We start from the raw sequence: 21400 nt of genomic DNA on the forward strand, positions 1-21400 counted from the left end.
TGTTAAAGAATGGTTGGGACAGAGATTTAACATTGTTAAAGCAGCACACAGTTCTCCGGGCAATAACAGGGGCAGTCAGGGACGATCGACTGGCAAGGGACCTTTTGTTTCAAACAGCAGCTCATGCTGGAGGCGTGGAGGCACACACTCAGCCGGAGTTTGCAGAGGTGAGCAAAATACCTGCAGAAATTGCAGACATGAACGCTGGGGGAAATCGCTGGAAGCTGAAGTTCGGCGAGTTCATGTGGAGCACGTATACAGTTCATACACCAGGAAGGCCACCAATAATGATGAAAGTGCTCCTCAATGGCATCCCACTATCAATGGAGCTAGACATGGGAGCCAGCCAGTCCCTGATGGGTATCAAACAGTTCTAAAAGTTGTGGGCGTCCAAGGCCAGGAGGCCAAAATTATCGCCGATTGATGCACAGCTACGGACATATACAAAGCAGATCATTCCGGTGCTAGGCAGTGCCACGGTAGTCGTGACATACAAAGATTCGGAGAACAGACTGCCACTCTGGATTGTCCCAGGGGACGATCCCGCACTACTGGGGAGGAGTTGGCTTGCTGTCATGAACTGGAAATGGGGCGATGTCAATGCAATTTCCTCTGTGGAGCAAGTATCATACTCACAGATCCTGGACAAATTTGACTCATTATTTCAACCCGGCATTGGCACGTTCATGGGGGCCAAGGTAGTGATTCACATAAACCCAGACGCCAGGCCAGTACACCACAAGGCCAGAGCAGGGCTGTACGTGATGCGGGAAAAGATAGAAGGCGAATTGGACCGCCAGCTGAGGGAAGGCATCATCTCGCCAGTTGAATTCAGTGACTGGGCGAGCCCGATTGTGCCGGTGCTCAAGGCGGATGGGTCGGTCATGATATGTGGCGATTACAAGGCCACCATCAATCGGGTGTCACTCCAAGACCAGTACCCGCTACTGAGAGCGGAGGACCTCTTTGCGACGCTATCCGGTGGCAAACTTTTTTCAAAATTGGACCTGACCTCAGCTTACATGACCCAGGAGCTGGCGAGTGAGTCGAAGAAGCTGACCACCACCATGACACACAAGGGGTTGTTTGAGTACAACAGATGTCCGTTCGGGATTCGCTCGGCCGCCGCGATCTTCCAACGAAATATGGAAAGCCTCCTCAAGTCGATTCCAGGAACGGTGGTTTTTCAGGACGACATCCTCATTACAGGTTACGATACTGAAGAACACCTCCACAACCTGGAGGAGGTGCTACGCAGACTGGACCGGGTAGGGCTGCGACTGAAAAAGGCGAAGTGTGTCTTCCTAGCTCCAGAGGTAGAATTCCTGGGGATGAGGGTAGCAGCAAACGGGATCAGCCCGACTGCGTCCAAGACGGAAGCGATCCAGAGAGCACCCAGACCCCATAACACGACGGAGCTGCGTTCATTCCTGGGGCTCCTGAACTATTTTGGTAACTTTCTTCCCAAATTGAGCACGCTGCTAGAGCCGCTACACGTGCTCCTACGCAAAGGTCGCGGAATGGGTCTGGGGGAACAGCCAGGAAAGGGCTTTTAATAAAGCACGCAATTTGTTATGTTCCAACAATCTGTTAACACTATATGACCTATGTAAGAAACTTGTATTAACGTGCGATGCGTCGTCCTATGGTGTCGGGTGTGTGTTGCAGCATGTCAATGCCAAAGGTCAGTTACAGCCGGTAGCTTATGCCTCCAGAAGCCTGTCCCAGGCAGAAAGGGGCTACGGGATGGTAGAAAAGGAGGCGCTCGCATGTGTATATGCGGTAAAGAAAATGCACCAGTACCTGTTTAGCAGGAAATTTGAGCTGGAGACAGATCACAAACCCCTAACGTCCCCTTTGGCCGACAACAATGCCATAAATGCAAACGCATCGGCCCACATGCAGAGGTGGGCACTCACGTTAGCCGCCTATGACTATACAATTCGGCACAGACCGGGCACCGAAAACTGCGCCAATGCACTCAGCAAACTCCCACTAGCCACCACTGAGGGGGCTACCGAGCATGCTGCTGAGATGGTCATGGCTGTTGAAGCTTTCGGAAGCGAAGACTCACCCGTGACAGCCCGTCAGATCAAAGTCTGGACAAATAGAGACCCGCTATTGTCTCTCGTCAAGAAATGTGTCCTGAATGGGGACTGGGCAGCCACGTACAGGGCATGCCCTGAGAAATTTAAACCATTTCACAGGCGCAAGGATGAACTCTCGATTCAGACCAATTGCCTACTGTGGGGAAACCGCGTAGTCATGCCCCAGATGGGCAGAGAGGTGTTCATCATAGAACTCCACAATGAGCACCCGGGCATTGTCACGATGAAGGCAATTGCCAGATCACACGTTTGGCGGCCAGGGATAGACGCAGATCTGGAACTTTGTGTTCGCAGTGCAACACGTGTGCCCAGCTGGGCAATGCGCCCAGGGAAGCTCCCCTTAGCCCCTGGCCATGGCCCACCAAGCCTTGGTCACGCATCCATGTGGACTACGCAGGTCCTTTCATGGGAAAAATGTTTTTGGTTTGTAGTAGACGCCTACTCCAAATGGATCGAGTGTGACATTTTAAATTGAAGCACATCCTCTGCCACGGTGGAAAGTCTACGGGCAATGTTCGCCGCCCACGGCCTACCGGACATCTTGGTCAGCGACAATGGCCCGTGCTTCACAAGCACTGAATTCCAGGATTTCATGGCAGGCAATGAAATTAACCATGTTAGAACGGCACTGTTCAAGCCGGCCTCAAATGGCCAGGCAGAACGAGCAGTGCAGATAATCAAACAGGGGATGCTCAGAATCCAAGGGGGTTCCCTACAATGCCGCTTATCACGCCTCCTGTTGGCCTACAGATCCCGACCACACTCACTCACAGGGTTTCCACCCGCAGAGCTGCTAATGAAAAGGTCGCTCAAAACCCAGTTATCCCTTATACACCCCACCATGAAAAAAATTGTCGCGAGCAGGCGCCAGTCACAATATGACTACCATGTTAGGAATGCGAGGGTGCGATGTATTGATGTAAATGACCCTGTTTTTGTCCTCAACTATGCTGCAGGGCCAAAATGGCTCGCAGGCACTGTGGTTGCCAAAGAGGGAAATAGGATTCTGGTAGTTAAACTTACCAATGGACAAATCTGCCGCAAACATGTGGATCAAACAAAAAGGAGGTTCAGCAACCCCATAGAAGAAGCAGAGGAAGAACACGATGTAGAGTTCACTCCACCACAGGTGACCGGACACAGGAACCAAAGGGAGGAGAGCCCAGTCACTGTGGGCAGTCCAGACAGGCCTGAGGCACCGCAAACAGCAGACACTCAGGCCAGCGCCCAACAACCGGAGCCCCAACTCAGGCGCTCTACAAGGGAGCGTAAACCACCAGAGAGACTCAACCTGTGATTCCAATAAGACTTTGGGGGGGGGGAGGTGATGTCATGTATTCAACCAGCATTGTAACCCATGTATAAACTGACCTAAATTGTACACTGTGAGAACACTGACCATTAGGTGGTGAACTTGTGGGAGACACTCCTAACCTGGACCTTCAGATATAAAAGGGGAAGCTCCACCCACTTGCTTCACTTGAGTGCTATGAAATAAAGGACAGGTCACAGACTGACCTTCTCTCAAGCATGGGCCTCGTGTGCATTTATACTGTATAGTAAGGACGTATCACTTTCCAGTGTAACTCAAGCAGAATATTAGAGAACAGTTTCCAAGACATGCTCTGCTGGCTCCTTGCTTGCTTCTGCCACTTCTAGCATTTTCTGCTAAAAGTGTCATTTTCCATATAATGCATCCTCACAAATATTATTGTAATGAATGCAATTGATGGGATATGGTGTATTTTACATCATTCTCCCCTTAGCAACGCTGAGCACAAGCAACACTGATGCATTCCGAATGTTCAGCATTGCTATGGGCTGTGGGGAGATTGGTGAGTTACATTTTTGTTCCCCGCCCCCCCAAAGGGAGGTGAATCAAGCATGCATAGTTGACTCCAGGGCTATGATTTTCAAATATTTGTTCAAAAATGTCACCCTTATTTGGCTGCCCTATAGGCCACACTACTCTGTGGCAAATTTCCAATGTCTGCCACAAACCATTATTCCCCTGCCCATCCCATCCCATCCCGCGCCCCGACCCCACCGGCCCCAGGAGACTCCTTAACAGAGGGCTGCGGGTTTTGAGGTAGATTTTTGTTCTGGTTTTATCCTGGAATAGGATCTTTGACAGAGTTTACACTGGTGACTGGTGCTAACACTAGTGGTAACTTAATTTTCATATGACAGTAACACTAAAGATAATGTTGAATTTCTTCTGGAACCCAGTTCTGATGGCAAGGACACCATTGAGAGCTTGGCAAGTGAGCAGGCCAGCAGTCCTACCAATGTAACACCTCATTAACTCCTTTTCTGCTCAGTTATAATGCCAATGGATATGAAGCCAGACAGAAACTGGTCTTATCTCTCCTGCAACGAAGAGCTACCTCCTTGAACTGAGGAAGTATATCTATTGCCAGGAACTGCATCTCTTTTAGCTATGCATGGGATAACTTGCTTTTAATCAAATAAATAAATAAATAAATAACCACAACCTAATATTGACTTGCTACTGCTGCTTCCTGTGTTCATGACAGCATCTGTAGAAAATGGCCAAAATGACATAGAAGGCCTGCTTGGTGGATATTAATATATTTTATTACCAATATTAGTGAAAATATATTTAAAGTTTTGAGCAGTAGCAATTTTTCAAATGTCATTCACTCATGGGAAATTGACATTAGTGTTTGCTAGCAGTACATCTTATATTTGCAAAAATAAATCTATTTGTTAAAGAAAAAGATGTTTGTCTCCGCAGGGCTTTTTGACTGCAATGCGACAGGAAACCACCCGTATGAATCTGAGCAAGGGTTGGGCCCTAGACAGTGTCATTCTTTATAATGAAGTGACCAGGATGATGAAGGAAGATATTAACACACCTCCGCCTGCAGATATTGGTGGTGTTTATGTCTATGGCCTGTTCCTGGATGGAGGAGGCTGGGACAAAAGGAATGCAAGGCTTATGGAATCATCTCCAAAAGTAAGCAGTTTCCTATTTACTTAGCACACACACATGTGGCATAGTTCAATTAAATACTTGGATCTATGAAGCATCAATGGGGGTGATTCTGGTGTGCATTAATCAGGCGGGTGATGGATGAGGTGGGATGTACATGGCTGCCTTCTGGAGGAGTCAGTGTGGGATCAGATCGATTATGGTCCTGCATCCTGGTTATAATGTTATTAGTGAGCTACCTGCATCAAACATAGTCGCCAATAAGTAGCTCGCTGAACTGCAGGTGGAAAATTATCTGGGGTGGCCGAATATGAAAGGCCTGTAGCAACACCTTAAAGGGGAGGGGGTATTAGCATTGGGAATGAAGAAAAGTAGCACTTTATAGCAGCAGCAACATGTTTGCAGGATCTTCAGTAGCCTGTTTTGACAGGAGCTTTTGGATGGAGGTCCATCAAAAATTGGGATGGAAACGAACTCAGCAATAAATTGACGCTTCAATCAGTTACATAATTTGGGTCTCACTAACCTGGTTTTTAAGCATAAATGGGGCAGCAGTGACACAAAAATCATTTCCATATTAAACCTCGTTACAACATCTCAAAGTGTTTCACAATACAATAGATCCAACCTAAACTCGCTGCAAAAAGTTAAGTCCAGTCTAAGTACCATTTTAATAATGTGATAAGTGCTAATTACTGCCTGTCAACCACACTGGCAATGACAATTAACTATTACCAGTGTCGAGTCACATTCCTTCAGATTTGAGTTGTTGTTGGAGATTTTATAAATGCAAAATGTAAAATTTTTTTTAATGTATTTTTACTTTTACTTTCTGTCTCATTTTTCTCTTTAATCCAATCTCTTTTGCCCTCTTTATTTGTCTTTCTGTATCTGATTTGGCATTGAATTCACCCACTCTAATTTACAAAGGATTATATTGGATTACATAGGATATATAACACAACCATTCGGCCAACCAGTCCATACTGGCATTTATGCTCCACTCGAGCCTCCTCCCATCTTTCCTCATCTAAATCTATCAGCATAACCCTCGATTTCCATCTTCCTCATATGCTTGTCTAGCCTCCCCTTAAATGCATCTATACTATTCGCTTCAACCACTCCCTGTGGTAGCGAGTTCCACATTCTCAACACTCTTTGGGTAAAGAAGTTTTTTCTGAATTCCCTATTGGATTTCTTGATCACTATCTTATATTGATAGCCTCGAGTTATGCTTTTCCCCACAAGTGGAAACATTCTCTCTGTATCTACTCTATCAAAACTTTTCATAAATTCAAAGACCTCTGTTAGGTCACCCCTCAACCCTCTTTTTTTCAAGAAAAAAGAGACCTAGCCTGTTCATCCTTTCCTGATATGTATGCCCTCGGATTTCTGGTTTCATCCTTGTAAATCTTCTCTGCACCCTCTCCAGTGCCTCTATATCCTTTTTATAATCATCATCATCATAAGCAGTCCCTCGGAATCGAGAAAGACTTGCTTCCACATAAAAATGAGTCCTTAGGTGACTGAACAGTCCAATACGAGAACCACAGTCCCTGTCACAGGTGGGGTAGATAGTCGTTGAGGGAAAGGGTGGGTGGGATAGGTTTGTCGCATGCTCTTTCCGATGCCTGCATTTGGTTTCTGCATGCTCTCGGCGATGAGATGCGAGGTGCGAGGTGCCCTCCCGGATGCACTTCCTCCACTTAGGGTGATCTTTGGCCAGGGACTCCCAGGTGTCAATAGGGATGTTGCACTTTATCAGGGAGGCATTGAGGATGTCTTTGTAATGTTTCCTCTGTCCCCTTTGGCTCATTTGACATGAAGGAGTTCCGAATAGAGCGCTTGCTTTGGGAGTCTCGTGTCTGACATGCAAACAATGTGGCCTGCCCAGCGGAGCTGATCAAGTGTGGTCAGTGCTACAATGCTGGGGATGTTGGCCTTATTAGTCCGGATATGGTGTTATGGAAATTGAAGGGACTGAAGGCCGATAAATCCCCAGGGCCTGATAGTCTGCATCCCAGAGTACTTAAGGAAGTGGCCCGAGAAATAGTAGGTGCATTGATGGTCATTTTCCAACATTCCATGGACTCTGGATCAGTTCCTATGGATTGCAGGGTAGCTAATGTAACCCCACTTTTTAAAAAAGGAGGGAGAGAGAAAACATGGAATTATAGACCGGTTAGCCTGGCATTGGTGGTGGGGAAAATGCTGGAATCAAATTATTAAAGATGTAATAGCAACGCATTTGAAAAGCAGTGACAGAATCGGTCCAAGTCAGCATGGATTTATGAAAGGGAAATCATGCTTGACAAATCTTCTGCTGTTTATTGAAGATGTAACTAATAGAGTAGATAAGGGAGAACCAGTGGATGTGTATTTGGACTTTCAAAAGGCTTTTGACAAGGTCCCACACAGGAGATTAAGGCACATGGTATTGGGGGTAATGTATTGACGTGGATAGAGAACTGGTTGGCAGACAGGAAGCAAAGAGTGAGAATAAACGGGTCCTTTTCAGAATGGCAGTCAGTGACTAGTGGGGTGCCATAGGGTTCAGTGCTGGGACCCCAGCTATTTACAATATACATTAATGATTTAGACGAAGGAATTGAATGTAATATCTCCAAGTTTGCAGGTGACACTAAGCTGGGTGGCAGTGCGAGCTGCGAGGAGGATGCTAGGAGGCTGCAGGGGGACTTGGACAGGTTAGATGAATGGGCAAATGCATGGCAGATGCAGTATAATGTGGATAAGTGTGAGGTTATCCACTTTGGTGGCAAAAACAGGAAGGCAGATTATTATCTGAATGGTGACAGATTTGGAAAAGGGGAGGTGCAGCGAGATCTGGGTGTCATGGTACATCAGTCATTGAAGATAGGCATGCAAATACAGCAGGCAGTAAAGAAAGCAAATGGCATGCTGGCCTTCATAGCGAGGGGATTTGAGTATAGGAGCAGGGAGGTTTTACTGGAGTTGTACAGGGCCTTGGTGAGACCACACCTTGAGTATTGTGTGCAGTTTTGGTCTCCTAACCTGAGGAAGGACATTCTTGCTATTGAGGGAGTGCAGCGAAGGTTCACCAGACTGATTCCTGGGATGGCAGGACTGACATATGAAGAAAGACTGATCGACTAAGCTTATATTCACTGGAATTTAGAAGAATGAGAGGGGATCTCATAGAAACATATAAAATTCTGACGGATTGGACAGGTTAGATGCAGGAAGAATGTTCCCGATGTTGGGGAAGTCCAGAACCGGGGTCACAGTCTAAGGATAAGGGGTAAGCCATTTAAGACCGAGATGAGGAGAAACTTCTTCATTCAGAGAATTGTGAACCTGTGGAATTCTCTACCACAGAAAGTTGTTGAGGCCAGTTCGTTAGTTATATTCAAAAGGGAGTTAGAAGTGGCCCTTACGGTCAAAGGGATCAAGGGGTATGGAGAGAAAGCAGGAAAGGGGTACTGAAGTTGCATGATCAGCCATTGAATGGTGGTGCAGGCTCGAAGGGCCGAATGGCCTACTCCTGCACCTATTTTCTATGTTTCTACAGTCGCGGACGCTAACATTGGTGCGTCTGTCCTCCCAGGGGATTTGTAGGATCTTGCGGAGACATCGTTGGTGCCATTTCTCCAACAACTTGAGGTGACTACTGTACATGGTCCATGTCTCTGAGCCATACAGGAGGGCAGGTATTACTACAGCCCTGTAGACTATGAGCTGGGTGGTAGATTTGAGGGCCTGGTCTTCGAACACTCTTTTCCTCAGGCAACCGAAGGCTGCACTGGCGCACTGGAGGTGGTGTTCAATCTCGTCATCAATGTCTGCTCTTGTTGATAAGAGGCTCCCGAGGTATGGGAAATGGTCCACGTTGTCCAGGGCCACGCCGTGGATCTTGATGACTGGGGGGCAGTGTTGTGCGGTGACGACAGGCTGGTGGAGGACCTTTGTCTTTCGGATGTTTAGCGTAAAGCCCATGCTTTCGTACGCCTCAGTAAATATGTTGACTATGACTTGGAGTTCAGCCTCTGTATGCGCGCAGATGCAGGTGTCGTCTGCGTACTGTAGCTCGACGACAGAGGTTGGGGTGGTCTTGAACCTGGCCTAGAGACGACGAAGGTTGAACAGGTTCCCACTGGTTCTGTAGTTTAGTTCCACTCCAGCGGGGAGCTTGTTGACTGTGAGGTGGAGCATGGCAGCGAGGAAGATAGAGAAGAGGGTTGGGGTGATGACGCAGCCCTGTTTGACCCTGGTCCGGATGTGGATTGGTTCTGTAATGGATCTGTTGGTAAGGATCATGGCCTTTTTATCATTTTAACGTCCTCCTGTCATTTGTTGCAGTCCTCCTCAGTATTGACTATCACCCCAATTTGGTGACGTCCACAAATTTAGAAATGGTGTTTTTGATTCCAAAGTCTAAATCGTTAATATAAATTGTGAACAACAGTGGCCCCAGCACTGATCCTTGTTGAACATCACCACCCCCTTCTGCCACTGTGAATAGTTACCTTTTACCCCTACTCTCTGTTTTCTGTCTTGAAGCCATCTAGCTATCCATTCTGCTACTTGTCCCCTGACTCCACATTCTCTGACCTTATTCATTAGTCTATTATGTACCTTATCGAAGGCATTTTGAAAATCTAGATAAATTACATCTACTGCATTACCATTGTCTACTCTCTCTATTACCTCTTCAAAAAGTTCAATGAGATTGGTCAAGCAAGACTTTCCCTTTTGAAATCTATGCTGACTATTCATCATTCTATTTTTGGTTTCTAGCTGTTCTATTTTCTCCTTTACTAGGGAATCCATTATTTTTCCTACCACCGATGTTAAACTGACTGGTCTATAATTCTCTGGACATGTTCTATCCCCCTTCTTAAATATAGGTGCTATGTTAGCTATCCACCAGTCCTCTGGCACTAACATTATTAAATATGTGTAGTAATGTCTCTGCTATCTCTTCCCTACAGTCTTTTAAAATGCGTGGATGCAATCCATCCGGACCAGAGGTTTTATCCACTTTGAGTTTGATAAGTTTATTTAACATATCCACTCATTTTATTTTAAATGTACTTATCTTATTATTAATCTCATCATCCAATGTCATATCCACTTATTCTATCTCCTTGGTAAATACTAAAGCTAAATAATTATTTAGGGCTAGAAATTGATCAACTTACCGCGTGTTTCTCGGCTGTATGTCCTTGTTTTGGGCGGTCTTTCATTCGTTGGGAATTTCATCAGGACCTTAACACCGGCAGTTTCGAAATACCGCTGGGGAGCGGACTGCCGGCGTGCAATGTAGGGAAAACCGCTCCAACCCGAGTTTGGTGGGAGCGGTGATCCGTACTTCTGCAACAAAAAAACATGCCCAGTTGGAGCAGCTTTTCAATGAAACCCTTCAAAAAAAGGTAGGTGAATGGTTTTTTAAAAATTCTTTTGCAGCGATTCAGTTAAAAAGGCTCCTTTGAATGTTTTCCGCTGTTTTATTTTTTATTTTTTGAAAAAATATTTTTTGTGTTTTCCCCCCTCCCTAGGCCGACTCTAGCCTCGGACTTAGTTTGACCAATACTGCCGTGAATCCACGTGCAACGCCCATTTTTCACACCTGCCGTTTTTTTCCCTAATTTTTGATCAATTTTCCGTCGGCATTAATTGCAGAATCTTAGCGGTTTTTTGGGCAGTAAATGGGCGGTTTCAACCTTTGATCAATTTCTAGCCCTTAATATTTCTCCCATCTCTCTATCGTTATCTGAGGTATTATCCTGTCTATCCCCTAATAGCCCAATTCCCATCCCACCCTTTTTATTATTGATGTGCCTGTAAAATATTTTACTATTTGCCTTCCTAATTGTTTTTTTGACCTCTCCTAATCTTTTTGTATTTTCCCTTATCATACATTCCCCTGCTGTCTATATACTTAATGCATGTCTCTTTCCTTACCCTCAATTGTTCCCTTATGGCTTTATTCATCCATGGAGTCTCATTAGTGTTTAGTTTGTTCTTTCCTTTTAGCGGAATATATTGTTCCTGCACTCTGTTGAACACCATTTTAAATGTTTCCCATTTACACTTTTTTACAATTAATTTACACTTCCTTATTAGTCCTTGCACTGTTAATTTCACAATGTTTCAATCTGATTGGTTAAGGAGATACACAGTTGCTTCCCCAGTTTCTCTCACTGCGATATTATCAGCTCGCACATTCAGCAACTTGCCATGCAAAAAATTAAATAACCTAAACGTGCAAGGGCAAGTCTAACTAATGTTTAAAACATTTTTAAAGGGAACAGATAAATTACTGCTAGTGGAATGCGGACTGTTTTTCGGTTATGCCAATTTGCCATATAAGGGTGGTGGCAATGGATTCTCTGAATTTGAAAACAATAGAGGGAAATGTAGCGGAAGATGTAGTTTTCTTATTCGCTTACATTTCTATTGGTTTCATTTAAAAACTCAAATATATGGGTCAAGTAATGAGAGCTACTTAACTACAGAAAGCTAATTTAGATTTGAACAAAATACATTCATAGTTCTTTTAACCCATACTTACTTGTACTAACTTTATTTTTAAACAATAGGGTAGATTTTGATATAACAATAGGATCATTTCTGGAATTCAGCAGTGCAGTGAATAGGAAATTGGGCATCCAGCCAACTCATTCAGTCACCCTCTCCTTGTCCCTTCCAATTGAGCTTTCACCTGTCTGGTTTGCTCTTGCACATTCGGCGTGAGAGCTTCATTTCCTGCACGTAAATGAGGGGCTTTCAGTGCCTGATGTATTTTCCACTCTTTGGGCAGAATTCTGCTGTGCATCCTTCCATCCATTTACACCCGGCTTTAAATGTATGCCACATCCAAAAGGCAACTATTAAAGACACACTGGGGGCGGGGGGGGTGAAATTGGTCTACACCTGTAGTGTAAAACGGACGATAGCCAATTGACAGCTCGTTTTACACCGTACCGGATTTTCTTTTCTTCATTGGATTTTGACTTTTGTTGGAATTTTTTGAGAACACTGTTAAGGGCAAACTGTGTTTGACTAACTTGATTAATTTTTTAGTGAGGTAACAGAGAGGGTGAATGAGGGCAGTGCAGTTGATATTGTGTATATGGACTTTCAAAAGGCAATTGATAATGTACTACATACTAAGCTTGTTAGCAAAATTGAAGTTTATGGGATAAAAGGAGCAGCAGCAGCATGGATACAAAATTAGCTGAGGGATCGAAAACAGAGAGTTGTGGTAAATGGTTATGTTTCAGACTGAATTCCCCAAGGTTCAGTACTAAGACCACTGCTGTTTTTGATATACATAAATGACTTGGGGCTAGAACCTCCACTTTTGTGCTTGGGCGATATTTCCGGCATGGGCGTTAAAAAAGGGTTTTTAGATCACTCCAGCTGGAGTATTTTTTCCAATTCTGGGCACCACACTTTGGGAAGGACGTAGAGGCTTTGGAAAGGCTACAGAAGAGATTTACTAGAATAGTTCTAGAGATGAGGGAATACAATTACGTGGATAGACTAGATAAGATGGTGTTGTTCTCCCTGGAGCAGAGATGGCTGAGAGGAGATTTTGATAGAGATGTATAAAATCATGAAGAATTGAGATAGAGTAAATAAAGAGAAACATAGAAACATAGAAACTAGGTGCAGGAGTAGGCCATTCGGCCTCTCAAGCCTGCACCACCATTCAATAAAATCATGGCTGATCATTCCCTCAGTACCCCTTTCCTGCTTTCTCTCCATACCCCTTGATCCCTTTAGCCGTAAGGGCCGTATCTAACTCCCTCTTGAATATATCCAATGAATTGGCATCAACTACTCTCTGCGGCAGGGAATTCCACGGGTTAACAACTCTCTTGAGTGAAGAAGTTTCTCCTCATCTCAGTCATAAATGGCCTACCCCTTATCCTAAGACTATGACCCCTGGTTCTGGACTTCCCCAAGATCAGGAACATTCTTCCTGCATCTATCCTGTCCAGTCTGGTCAGAATCTTATTTGTTTCTATGAGATCCCCTCTCATCCTTCTAAACTCTAGTGTATAAAGGCCCAGTTGATCCAGTCTCTCCTCATATATGTCAGTCCAGCCATCCCTGGAATCAGTCTGGTGAACCTTCGCTGCACTCCCTCCATAGCAAGAACGTCCTTCCTCAGATTAGGAGACCAAAACTGAACACAATATTCCAGGTGAGGTCTCACCAAGGTCCTGTTCAACTGCAGTAAGACCTCCCTGCATCTATACTCAAATCCTCTAGCTATGAAGGCCAACATACCATTTGCCTTCTTCACCGCCTGCTGTACTTGCATGCCAACTTTCAATGACTGATGAACCATGACACCCAGGTCTCGTTGCACCTCCCCTTTTCCTAATCTGCCACCATTCAGATAATATTCTCCTTCGTGTTTTTGCCCCCAAAGTGGATAAACTCACATTTATCCACATTATACTGCATCTGCCATGCATTTGCCTACTCACCTACTGTCCAAGTCACCCTGCAGCCTCTTAGCATCCTCCTCACAGCTCACACTGCCACCAAGTTTAGTGTCATTTGCAAACTTGGAGATATTACACTCAATTCCTTCACCTAAATCATCAATGTATATTATCAAGAGCTGGAGTCCCAGCACTGAGCCCTGTGGCACTCCACTAGTCACTGCCTGCCATTCTGAAAAGGACCTGTTTAATCCCAATTCTCTGTTTCCTATCTGCCAACCAGTTCTCTATCCATGTCAGTATATTACCCCCAACTCCATGTGCTTTGATTTTGCACACCAATCTCTTGTGTGGAACCTTGTCAAAAGCCTTTTGAAAGTCCAAATACACCACATCCACTGGTTCTCCCTTGTCCACTCTGCTAGTTACATCCTCAAAAAACTCCCAGAAGATTCGTCAAGCATAATTTCCCTTTCACAAATCCATGTTGACTTGGACCGATCCTGTCACTGCTTTCCAAATGTGCTGCTATTTCATCCTTAATGATTGATTCCAACATTTTCTCCATTACTGATGTCGGCTAACCGGTCTATAATTACCCGTTTTCTCTCACCCTCCTTTTTTAAAAAGAGGTGTCACATTAGCTACGCTCCAGTCCAGAGGAACTGATCCAGAGTCGATCGACTGTTGGAAAATGATCACCAATGCATCCACTATTTCTAGGGCCACTTTCTTAAGTACTCTGGGATGCAGACTATCAGGCCCCGGGGATTTATCGGCTTTCAATCCCATCAATTTCCCTAACATAATTTCCCGCCTAATAAGGATATCCTTCAGTTCCTACTTCTCACTAGACCCTCGATCCCCTAGTACCTCCAGAAGGTTATATGTGTCTTCCTTCGTGAAGACAGAACCAAAATATTTGTTCAATTGGTCTGCCATTTCTTTGTTACCCATTATAAATTCACCTGAATCCGACTGCAAGGGACCTATGTTTGTCTTCACTAATCTTTTTCTCTTTACATATTTATAGAAGCTTTTTCAGTCAGTTTTTATGTTCCCGGCAAGCTTCCTCTCGTACTCTATTTTCCCCCTCTTAATTAAATGCTTAGTCCTCCTCTGCTCAATTCTCAATTTCTCCCAATCCTCAGGTTTGCTGCTTTTTCTGGCCAATTTATGTGCCTCTTCCTTGGGTTTAACACTATCCTTAATTTCCCTTGTTAGCCACGGTTGAGCCACCTTCCCCGTTTTATTTTTACTCCAGACAGGGATGTACAATTGCTGAAGTTCATCCATGTGATCTTTAAATGTTTACCATTGCCTATCCACCTTCAATCCTTTAAGTATCATTTGCCAGTCTATTCACACCTCATACTGTCGAAGTTACCTTTCCTTAAGTTCAGGACCCTAGTTTCTGAATTAACTGTGTCACTCTCCATCTTAATAAAAATTCTACCATATTATGGTCACTCTTCCCCAAAGGACCTCGCACAACATGATTGCTAATTAGTCCCTTCTCATTACACATCACCCAGTCTAAGATGGCCAGTTCTCTAGTTGGTTCCTCGACATATCGGTCTCGAAAACCATCCCTAATACACTCCAGGAAATCCTCCTCCACCGCATTGCTACCAGTTTGGTTAGCCCAATCAATATGCAGATTAAAGTCGCCCATGATAACTGCTGTACCTTTATTGCATGCATCCCTTATTTCTTGTTTGATGCTGTCCCCAACCTTGCTACTACTGTTTGGTGGTCTGTACACAACTCCCACTAGTGTTTTCTGCCCTTTGGTATTCCGCAGCTCCACCCATATTGATTCCACATCATCCAAGCTAATGTTCCTCCTTACTATTGCATTAATTTCCTCTTTAACCAACAGCACCACCCCGCCTCCTTTTCCTTTCTGTCTATCCTTCCTAAATGTTGAATACCCCTGGATGTTGAGTTCTCAGCCTTGGTCACCCTGGAGCCATGTCTCCGTGATGCCAATTACATCATATCCGTTAACTGCTATCTGCGCAGTTAATTCGTCCACCTTGTTCCGAATACTCCTCGCATTGAGGCACAGAGCCTTCAGGTTTGTCTTTTTAACATACTTTGCCCCTTTAGAATTTTGCTGTAATGTGGCCCTTTTTGTTTTTTGCCTTGGGTTTCTCTGCCCTCCACTTTTACTATTCTCCTTTCTATCTTTTGCTTCTGCCTCCATTTTATTTCCCTCTGTCTCCCTGCATAGGTTCCCATCCCCCTGCCATATTAGTTTAACTCCTCCCTAGCAAACACTCCCCCTAGGACATTAGTTCCAGTCCTGCCCAGGTGCAGACCGTCCGGTTTGTACTGGTCCCACCTCTCCCAGAACCGGTTCCAATGTCCCAGGAATTTGAATCCCTCCCTTCTGCACCACTCCTCAAGCCATGTATCTAAACTGTTTCTAATGGCTGGTCGATAACGAGAGAGCACAGATTTAAGATGATTGGCAAAAGAACCAGACGTGACATGAGGAAAAGCTTTTTGTGCAACGAATGGTTAGGATTTGGAATGTACTGCCTGGTGGGTGGTGGATACAGATTCAAAGTAGTATCCAAAAGGGAATTGGATAAATACTCGAAGGAGAAAAAATTGCAGGGCTATGGGGAAAGAGCGGGGGAGTGGGCTAACTGGATTGCTTTTCGATAGCTGGCGCAGACTCGATGGGCTAAATGGCCTCTTTCTGTGCTATACTATTCTGTGATTCACTTGCTCTTCAGGAGCACTTCTGGTAAATTTTTTATTAATTTTTGGATCAGATCTTAGAGACAAACAGCCATACATGTTTCCAATTTCACAGAGAAGCAGACTGTAAAAAAACAAGTGGGAAAACTTAATCAGACCAGGACGTCAATTAAAGAGGGACCCTATAAAGAATGTCCTTCAATACTAACTTTCACTCCATCTCAGGGAGTGCCAAAACACCTATAAGTTACATTTGGCAAGATTATGTGAAACTAATGCTAAGGATTGCTTTGCAAGTGTCCCAGCAGTAGAACTTCAACTTTTACTAGTACAGGATGAAAGAAGGAAATTGCTGGCACTTACTCTGTACCATCAGAAACTCTCTAGAAGAAAGTGGTAATAAAGTAAATCCAATTTATTGCCCTAAAAGTGCTCAGTTTTATTTAACCTCAGGGCTTTCCTTTGGTGGTTTATGTTTTATGTATTCTACATCCTAATCTTGTGCTGCTTGTAGCTGCTTCCCCAGTCGTGGGAATGAGTGTGATGACTAGCTGCATGGAGTCAGTGGCAGCCTCTTAGGATTGAAGTGATTCCATTCCTCCTCGTGCTGAGTCATGAGAAGCCCCTGCAAATACTTGCATTGGTGTAGACCTAAGTAGTGGCTCCATCTGCACCAATCCTCCATGGAAGCTGAACATTCAGGAGGGAAACTCCAGCTCTGCTGCACATGCTTCCTGGTGGAATACAGTTCTGATAAGCAGTCCTACTTGACTGCACATATGCATGTAGTGGACTCCTCCACAGTTGCTGCCAGACCTTTCATGGTCGATTGCAATCTCTGAAATGATGGTAATTAAATATTTGTGATCGGACAGCAGGTTTTTTTTTATGCGGGGTTCAGCAGCTGTGGAAGGGTTCAGGTTAGCCCTCAAACCAGCACGTTCCTTGTGTGAGATCAGGAGAGCCCGACAGAAATTTAGGGTGATGAGGTGTGACATGATGTTATGCTTGAGTGAATGTTGGGGACAGCGAGCAAAAGACTAGGGAAAGAAGGAAGGATATGGGAAGGATAACACCAACCCTGAGCTTGAGAAGGGCACCCTCCTGTAAAGGAACTTACATGAAACCAAAAACGGGTGAGTTGGCATCGGGTGGGGAATTAAAGTGTTGTTAACCTGATTCCCGACCCCAATCCGCCTTTTAACCTGCCCACTTTCAGTTTTAATGGAGACAGAACGGTGGACGGGCAGCCAACGCGCACCCAGGAGACTGGTTGGCACTTTAAATATTATAAGGAGGCCGCGTGCCTCATTTTGAAGCTCCATTTTAAATTTAACTCTGTCTGGCCGGTTTTCCCCGGCCTTGGGGAACCCGCCAGCTAAAGAATGGAGAGGATTGCTGAATCCATGTGGTAAGTGCCTTTCAACTTACCTACTGGATCCAACATTCATGCCTTATCAGCCCCCGTGGTCGTAAACCTGACCCTTCGAATCTGCCCCTGACCTTCCCTACGCCCCCCCCGCCCCACCCCAGGCCACCGACAACCCCCCTCCCAACAAGTCCTCCGATCTCCAATCCCCCCCTCCAACCTTCCGAGCACCCCAGCCAACTTTCAGCCCCGACCCTGCCAATGATCCCCATTCAAACCCACCCCCCCTCCCACCCTCCTCTCTGCACTTGGTGCTGCAGGCCTACCTGCCCGACATCTTCCAATCTCTCCATCTGGCTAGCTACGGTTGGGAACCAGAAAATCAAAATGTTAATCAGGCCCTGCCATTAAATTCGGCAAGCCCTGAGGGAAACCCGTTCCCCTGTGTTTCCTGACCACATTCCAGCCCCCCTCCCTAAACGCCTCCAAATTAAAATTCCAGTGATGTAACTAAAATAAGTTCCGCTACAGTGACAAAAGTGGAAAGAATGTTCCCTTCCCCAGCAGCAGCAGATAATCTGTTTCCAATGACTGAAGGGTACAGATTTAAGGTGATTAGCAAAAGAACCAGAGGCGACATGAGGGAAAACCTTTTTACTCACAAGTGCTTATGATTTGAAATGCCATGCCTGATTAAGGTGGTGGATACAGATTCAATAGTAACCTTCAAAAGGAGAAAAAATTGCATGGATTTGGGGAAGGACTGGAACTAAATTGATTGCTCTTCAAAAAGTCGGTGCAGACTCGATGAGCTGCATGGCTTCTTTCTTTGCTGCACTATTCTATGATTCTATGATCCAATGAACACGGCAGACAGATTTTTTAAGAAGGTGTTTATTTCAAGAGCGATTGAAAGAAGTACATCTGGAATAATGTGTGCAGATTTGGGTTTCTCATTGTAGGGAGGATTTAATAACCCTGCAGAAAGTACATGAAGATTGATCAGTATGATACTAGCAATAAGGGGATGAATAACAAAGAAATGTTGGAGAAATTAAGGGGGCGGAATTGACCCGCTCCCTGTTTGGAAGCGGTAACCTTCGGGGACCAGGACATTTATCGGCCGGCCCAGAAGTTCCGCCACGGAATTCAGCCCTTACGCTCCCGACAGAGACGGAGCAATATTCGAGGTGCTCCGCGTCCATGGAGGGTTGCCAGCTCCGGAGCCCAGCGCCCAACCAGAAACGTCAGTGCTATGCAGATGCTCCGCGTAGCGCTGACGCTGCAGAACTCCTCCCCTTCAATCAAAGGGGAAGGCCACTGTGCGCTATGCAGTCTCTTTGGCGGCTGCCACTGGACCACCTGGGATGTCCTCGATCGAGCCAACAGCCTAGCACCCATAACTGATCTTGGGCTGCAGGATGGCGCAAACAGCCTTCCCTTTAAGGGCCGCCCCGGCGGCGGACCCATGAAGCTGGTGGTGACATTGGATGGTGCCATCCTCGCTGGCCATGGGGGAAATTGCTCCGCGGAAAGCATGGGCCCAGCGCGGTGCGGGGTGGTGAGGGGTTGGTGCACACGATGATGACATCATCACCGTGCGTGCGCCAGCCTGGGGCACAAAACGCAGGGCGCAGTGCTACCAGCACAACGCCCCCCCCCCCAAAACCTCTGGGGCAATTTCCCCGCAGGTGCTATTAACCCCTTCCCTGATAAATCATTGCGACCCATTAGCGCCCCCCCGAAGGCACTAATGGGGATATAAAAGAAGCCAATTTTGCCCGCAAAGCCAATTTTTATCTCTCAACAGATACGATTGAGGGGGATTTGATATAGGTGTTCAGAGTGACAAAAGGAATAGAGAAAGTAAACATAGATAATTGGCCCAGATTTACTCAATCCCATTCACATCAAAATTTAAGCCAGTGTCTATGCCGATCTTGCTTAAGGGAACTTAGCGCCCAAATTTCCTGCGGCACTCATTAGCCTAATCTAGAATGTAAAAACCAGCGTAAAACAAGCACAAATGCAGCACCACCAATTAGGGCAACAGCGGGTGGGTTGCTCGCTGTGGTGTCTTGCTCTGAAAACCTCTTGCCTCTGCTGCTACTCTTCCTTCTAATTATAATTCCTTCCTTGTATAATTGCTAAGTTATTCAAGCCACCATTTACTGTAATACAGTTAAGGGATTATGCTAATTATCTTATACCCATTCAATAATGTATGATGGACTTTAGCCTTATTTATATGAATATTTTATATAACATTTCACATTCGAACGTACTGCCTGTAATTGTGTATTTATCTGCTGCTTCCTTTTAACTGACTCTTACTTCCAACTGTCTTTGTAGGTATTGTTCACATTGCTTCCTGTCGTTCATGTGTATGCAATCAGCACCACTGCACCTCCTGATTCAAAGAAGCAGCAGGGGGCAATGTACCCATGCCCTGTGTACAAAAAGCCCAGACGAACTGATTTGACGTACATCTTCTCTCTCTACCTGAAAACAATACAGATTCCTGATCACTGGACCCTGCGTGGAGTGGCTTTACTCTGTGACTCCAAATAAAATGGTTGTGTTTAGTATAACGTGAAATTAATTTCTAAAATTCCTTGTTGCATAACACAGATTTGTAACATATATATGCTAGCTAGTGTATGAAGTATTCTAAGAGGAGAGATTGGACACAGCTGAGTAAATTTTAACATTTATCCTTGGGGCAGTAGCAGATCGGCTCAACACGTTTTACAAACCACCTGATTTTCATTTGCGAATATATGAACAATGACTGACAGGAAAAGATCCACTGGGCCACCCAGCCTGTCCCACAAAATCAGGCAGGGTGTGAAACGGCGGCAAAAGGGAACATTTTCTTTTTACACGAATATTTTAAAGATTTCATTTACTTTTTAAAGAACCCTATATGTCTCCGATTATGACCTGCCCATTTGAAAAAGCTCACTTTTTTAGAGATTTGTCTGTACCTTATCTTAATTCATAAATCAGAAAATTAAGCATGATAACTGAGCATGATTTTTCTTGTAGTTAAATGCCTAGTGCAGTTACTGTAGATATCATGTAATAGTTGGCAAAACATTTACCTTCCTATAATGTACTGGAACCTAAAAAAATAAAATTAACTTTGAACAAAGCTTGTTGTATTTATTATTTATTTAATCAGCAGCGAGTAAGTTCTGAGGCCAGTTTAGAATATAAGGGGTCGAAATTGCCCCTTTTTTGCACCCTGTCAGCACTGCCGGGATGTGCTAACGAAGAGCAATGGCTTTTAGCCCGCGGCCGGGCGGCGGTAGTGCCTCAGGCGAAATTGCCCCAGAGATTTTGGGGGGCAATTTGCCGGTAGCGCCGACCTCTTTGTGGCCAGGCCGCGCTGACGCCCCGGGAGCGCCCCTCCAATGAGTCGGTACGCCGAAGATAGTGCTCTGCCTCATTTGATGGGCGCAAAGCCTAATTGCATGCAGGGGGCAGGACCTCCGACCCGGGCGGTAAAAGTCCCAAGCCCAGAAGCTTACTGACCCCAAATAGGGCACGGGGCAATTTCGGCCCAGGACCTTTAGGATAAAAACAGATAAATACATTGGGCCAAAACTTTGGTGCCCTTCCAGTATACTAAGACAGGTTAATGTGTAGCTGAGGAAATGGTACAGGAGGGACAGCTTCAGGTTCCTGGAGATTTGGGACCAGTTCTGAGGCAAGAGAGACCTGTACAAGATGGATCGGTTGCACATCAACAGGGTTGGGACCAATATCCTCACAGAGCAGTTAACTGGTATTGTGGGGGGAGGGTTTAAAC

General features: G+C 45.2%; 1 protein-coding gene across 2 annotated transcripts in view; it reads left to right on the forward strand.

Annotated features, from left to right (window-relative positions):
* dnah5l (dynein, axonemal, heavy chain 5 like) overlaps positions 1-20699 on the forward strand; it is a 618296-nt gene extending 597597 nt beyond the window's left edge. For both annotated transcript variants that reach the window (XM_070881289.1, XM_070881290.1), the window contains 2 exons: positions 4867-5088; positions 19939-20699. In XM_070881289.1, coding sequence (XP_070737390.1) covers positions 4867-5088; positions 19939-20157 — 441 coding nt within the window. In that variant the 3' untranslated portion in view covers positions 20158-20699. The remainder of the gene's footprint in view (positions 1-4866; positions 5089-19938) is intronic.
* The last annotated feature ends 701 nt before the right edge of the window (positions 20700-21400 follow it).

Source organism: Pristiophorus japonicus, chromosome 5, assembly GCF_044704955.1.
Source record: "Pristiophorus japonicus isolate sPriJap1 chromosome 5, sPriJap1.hap1, whole genome shotgun sequence".
NCBI classification, from domain to species: Eukaryota; Metazoa; Chordata; class Chondrichthyes; family Pristiophoridae; genus Pristiophorus; species Pristiophorus japonicus.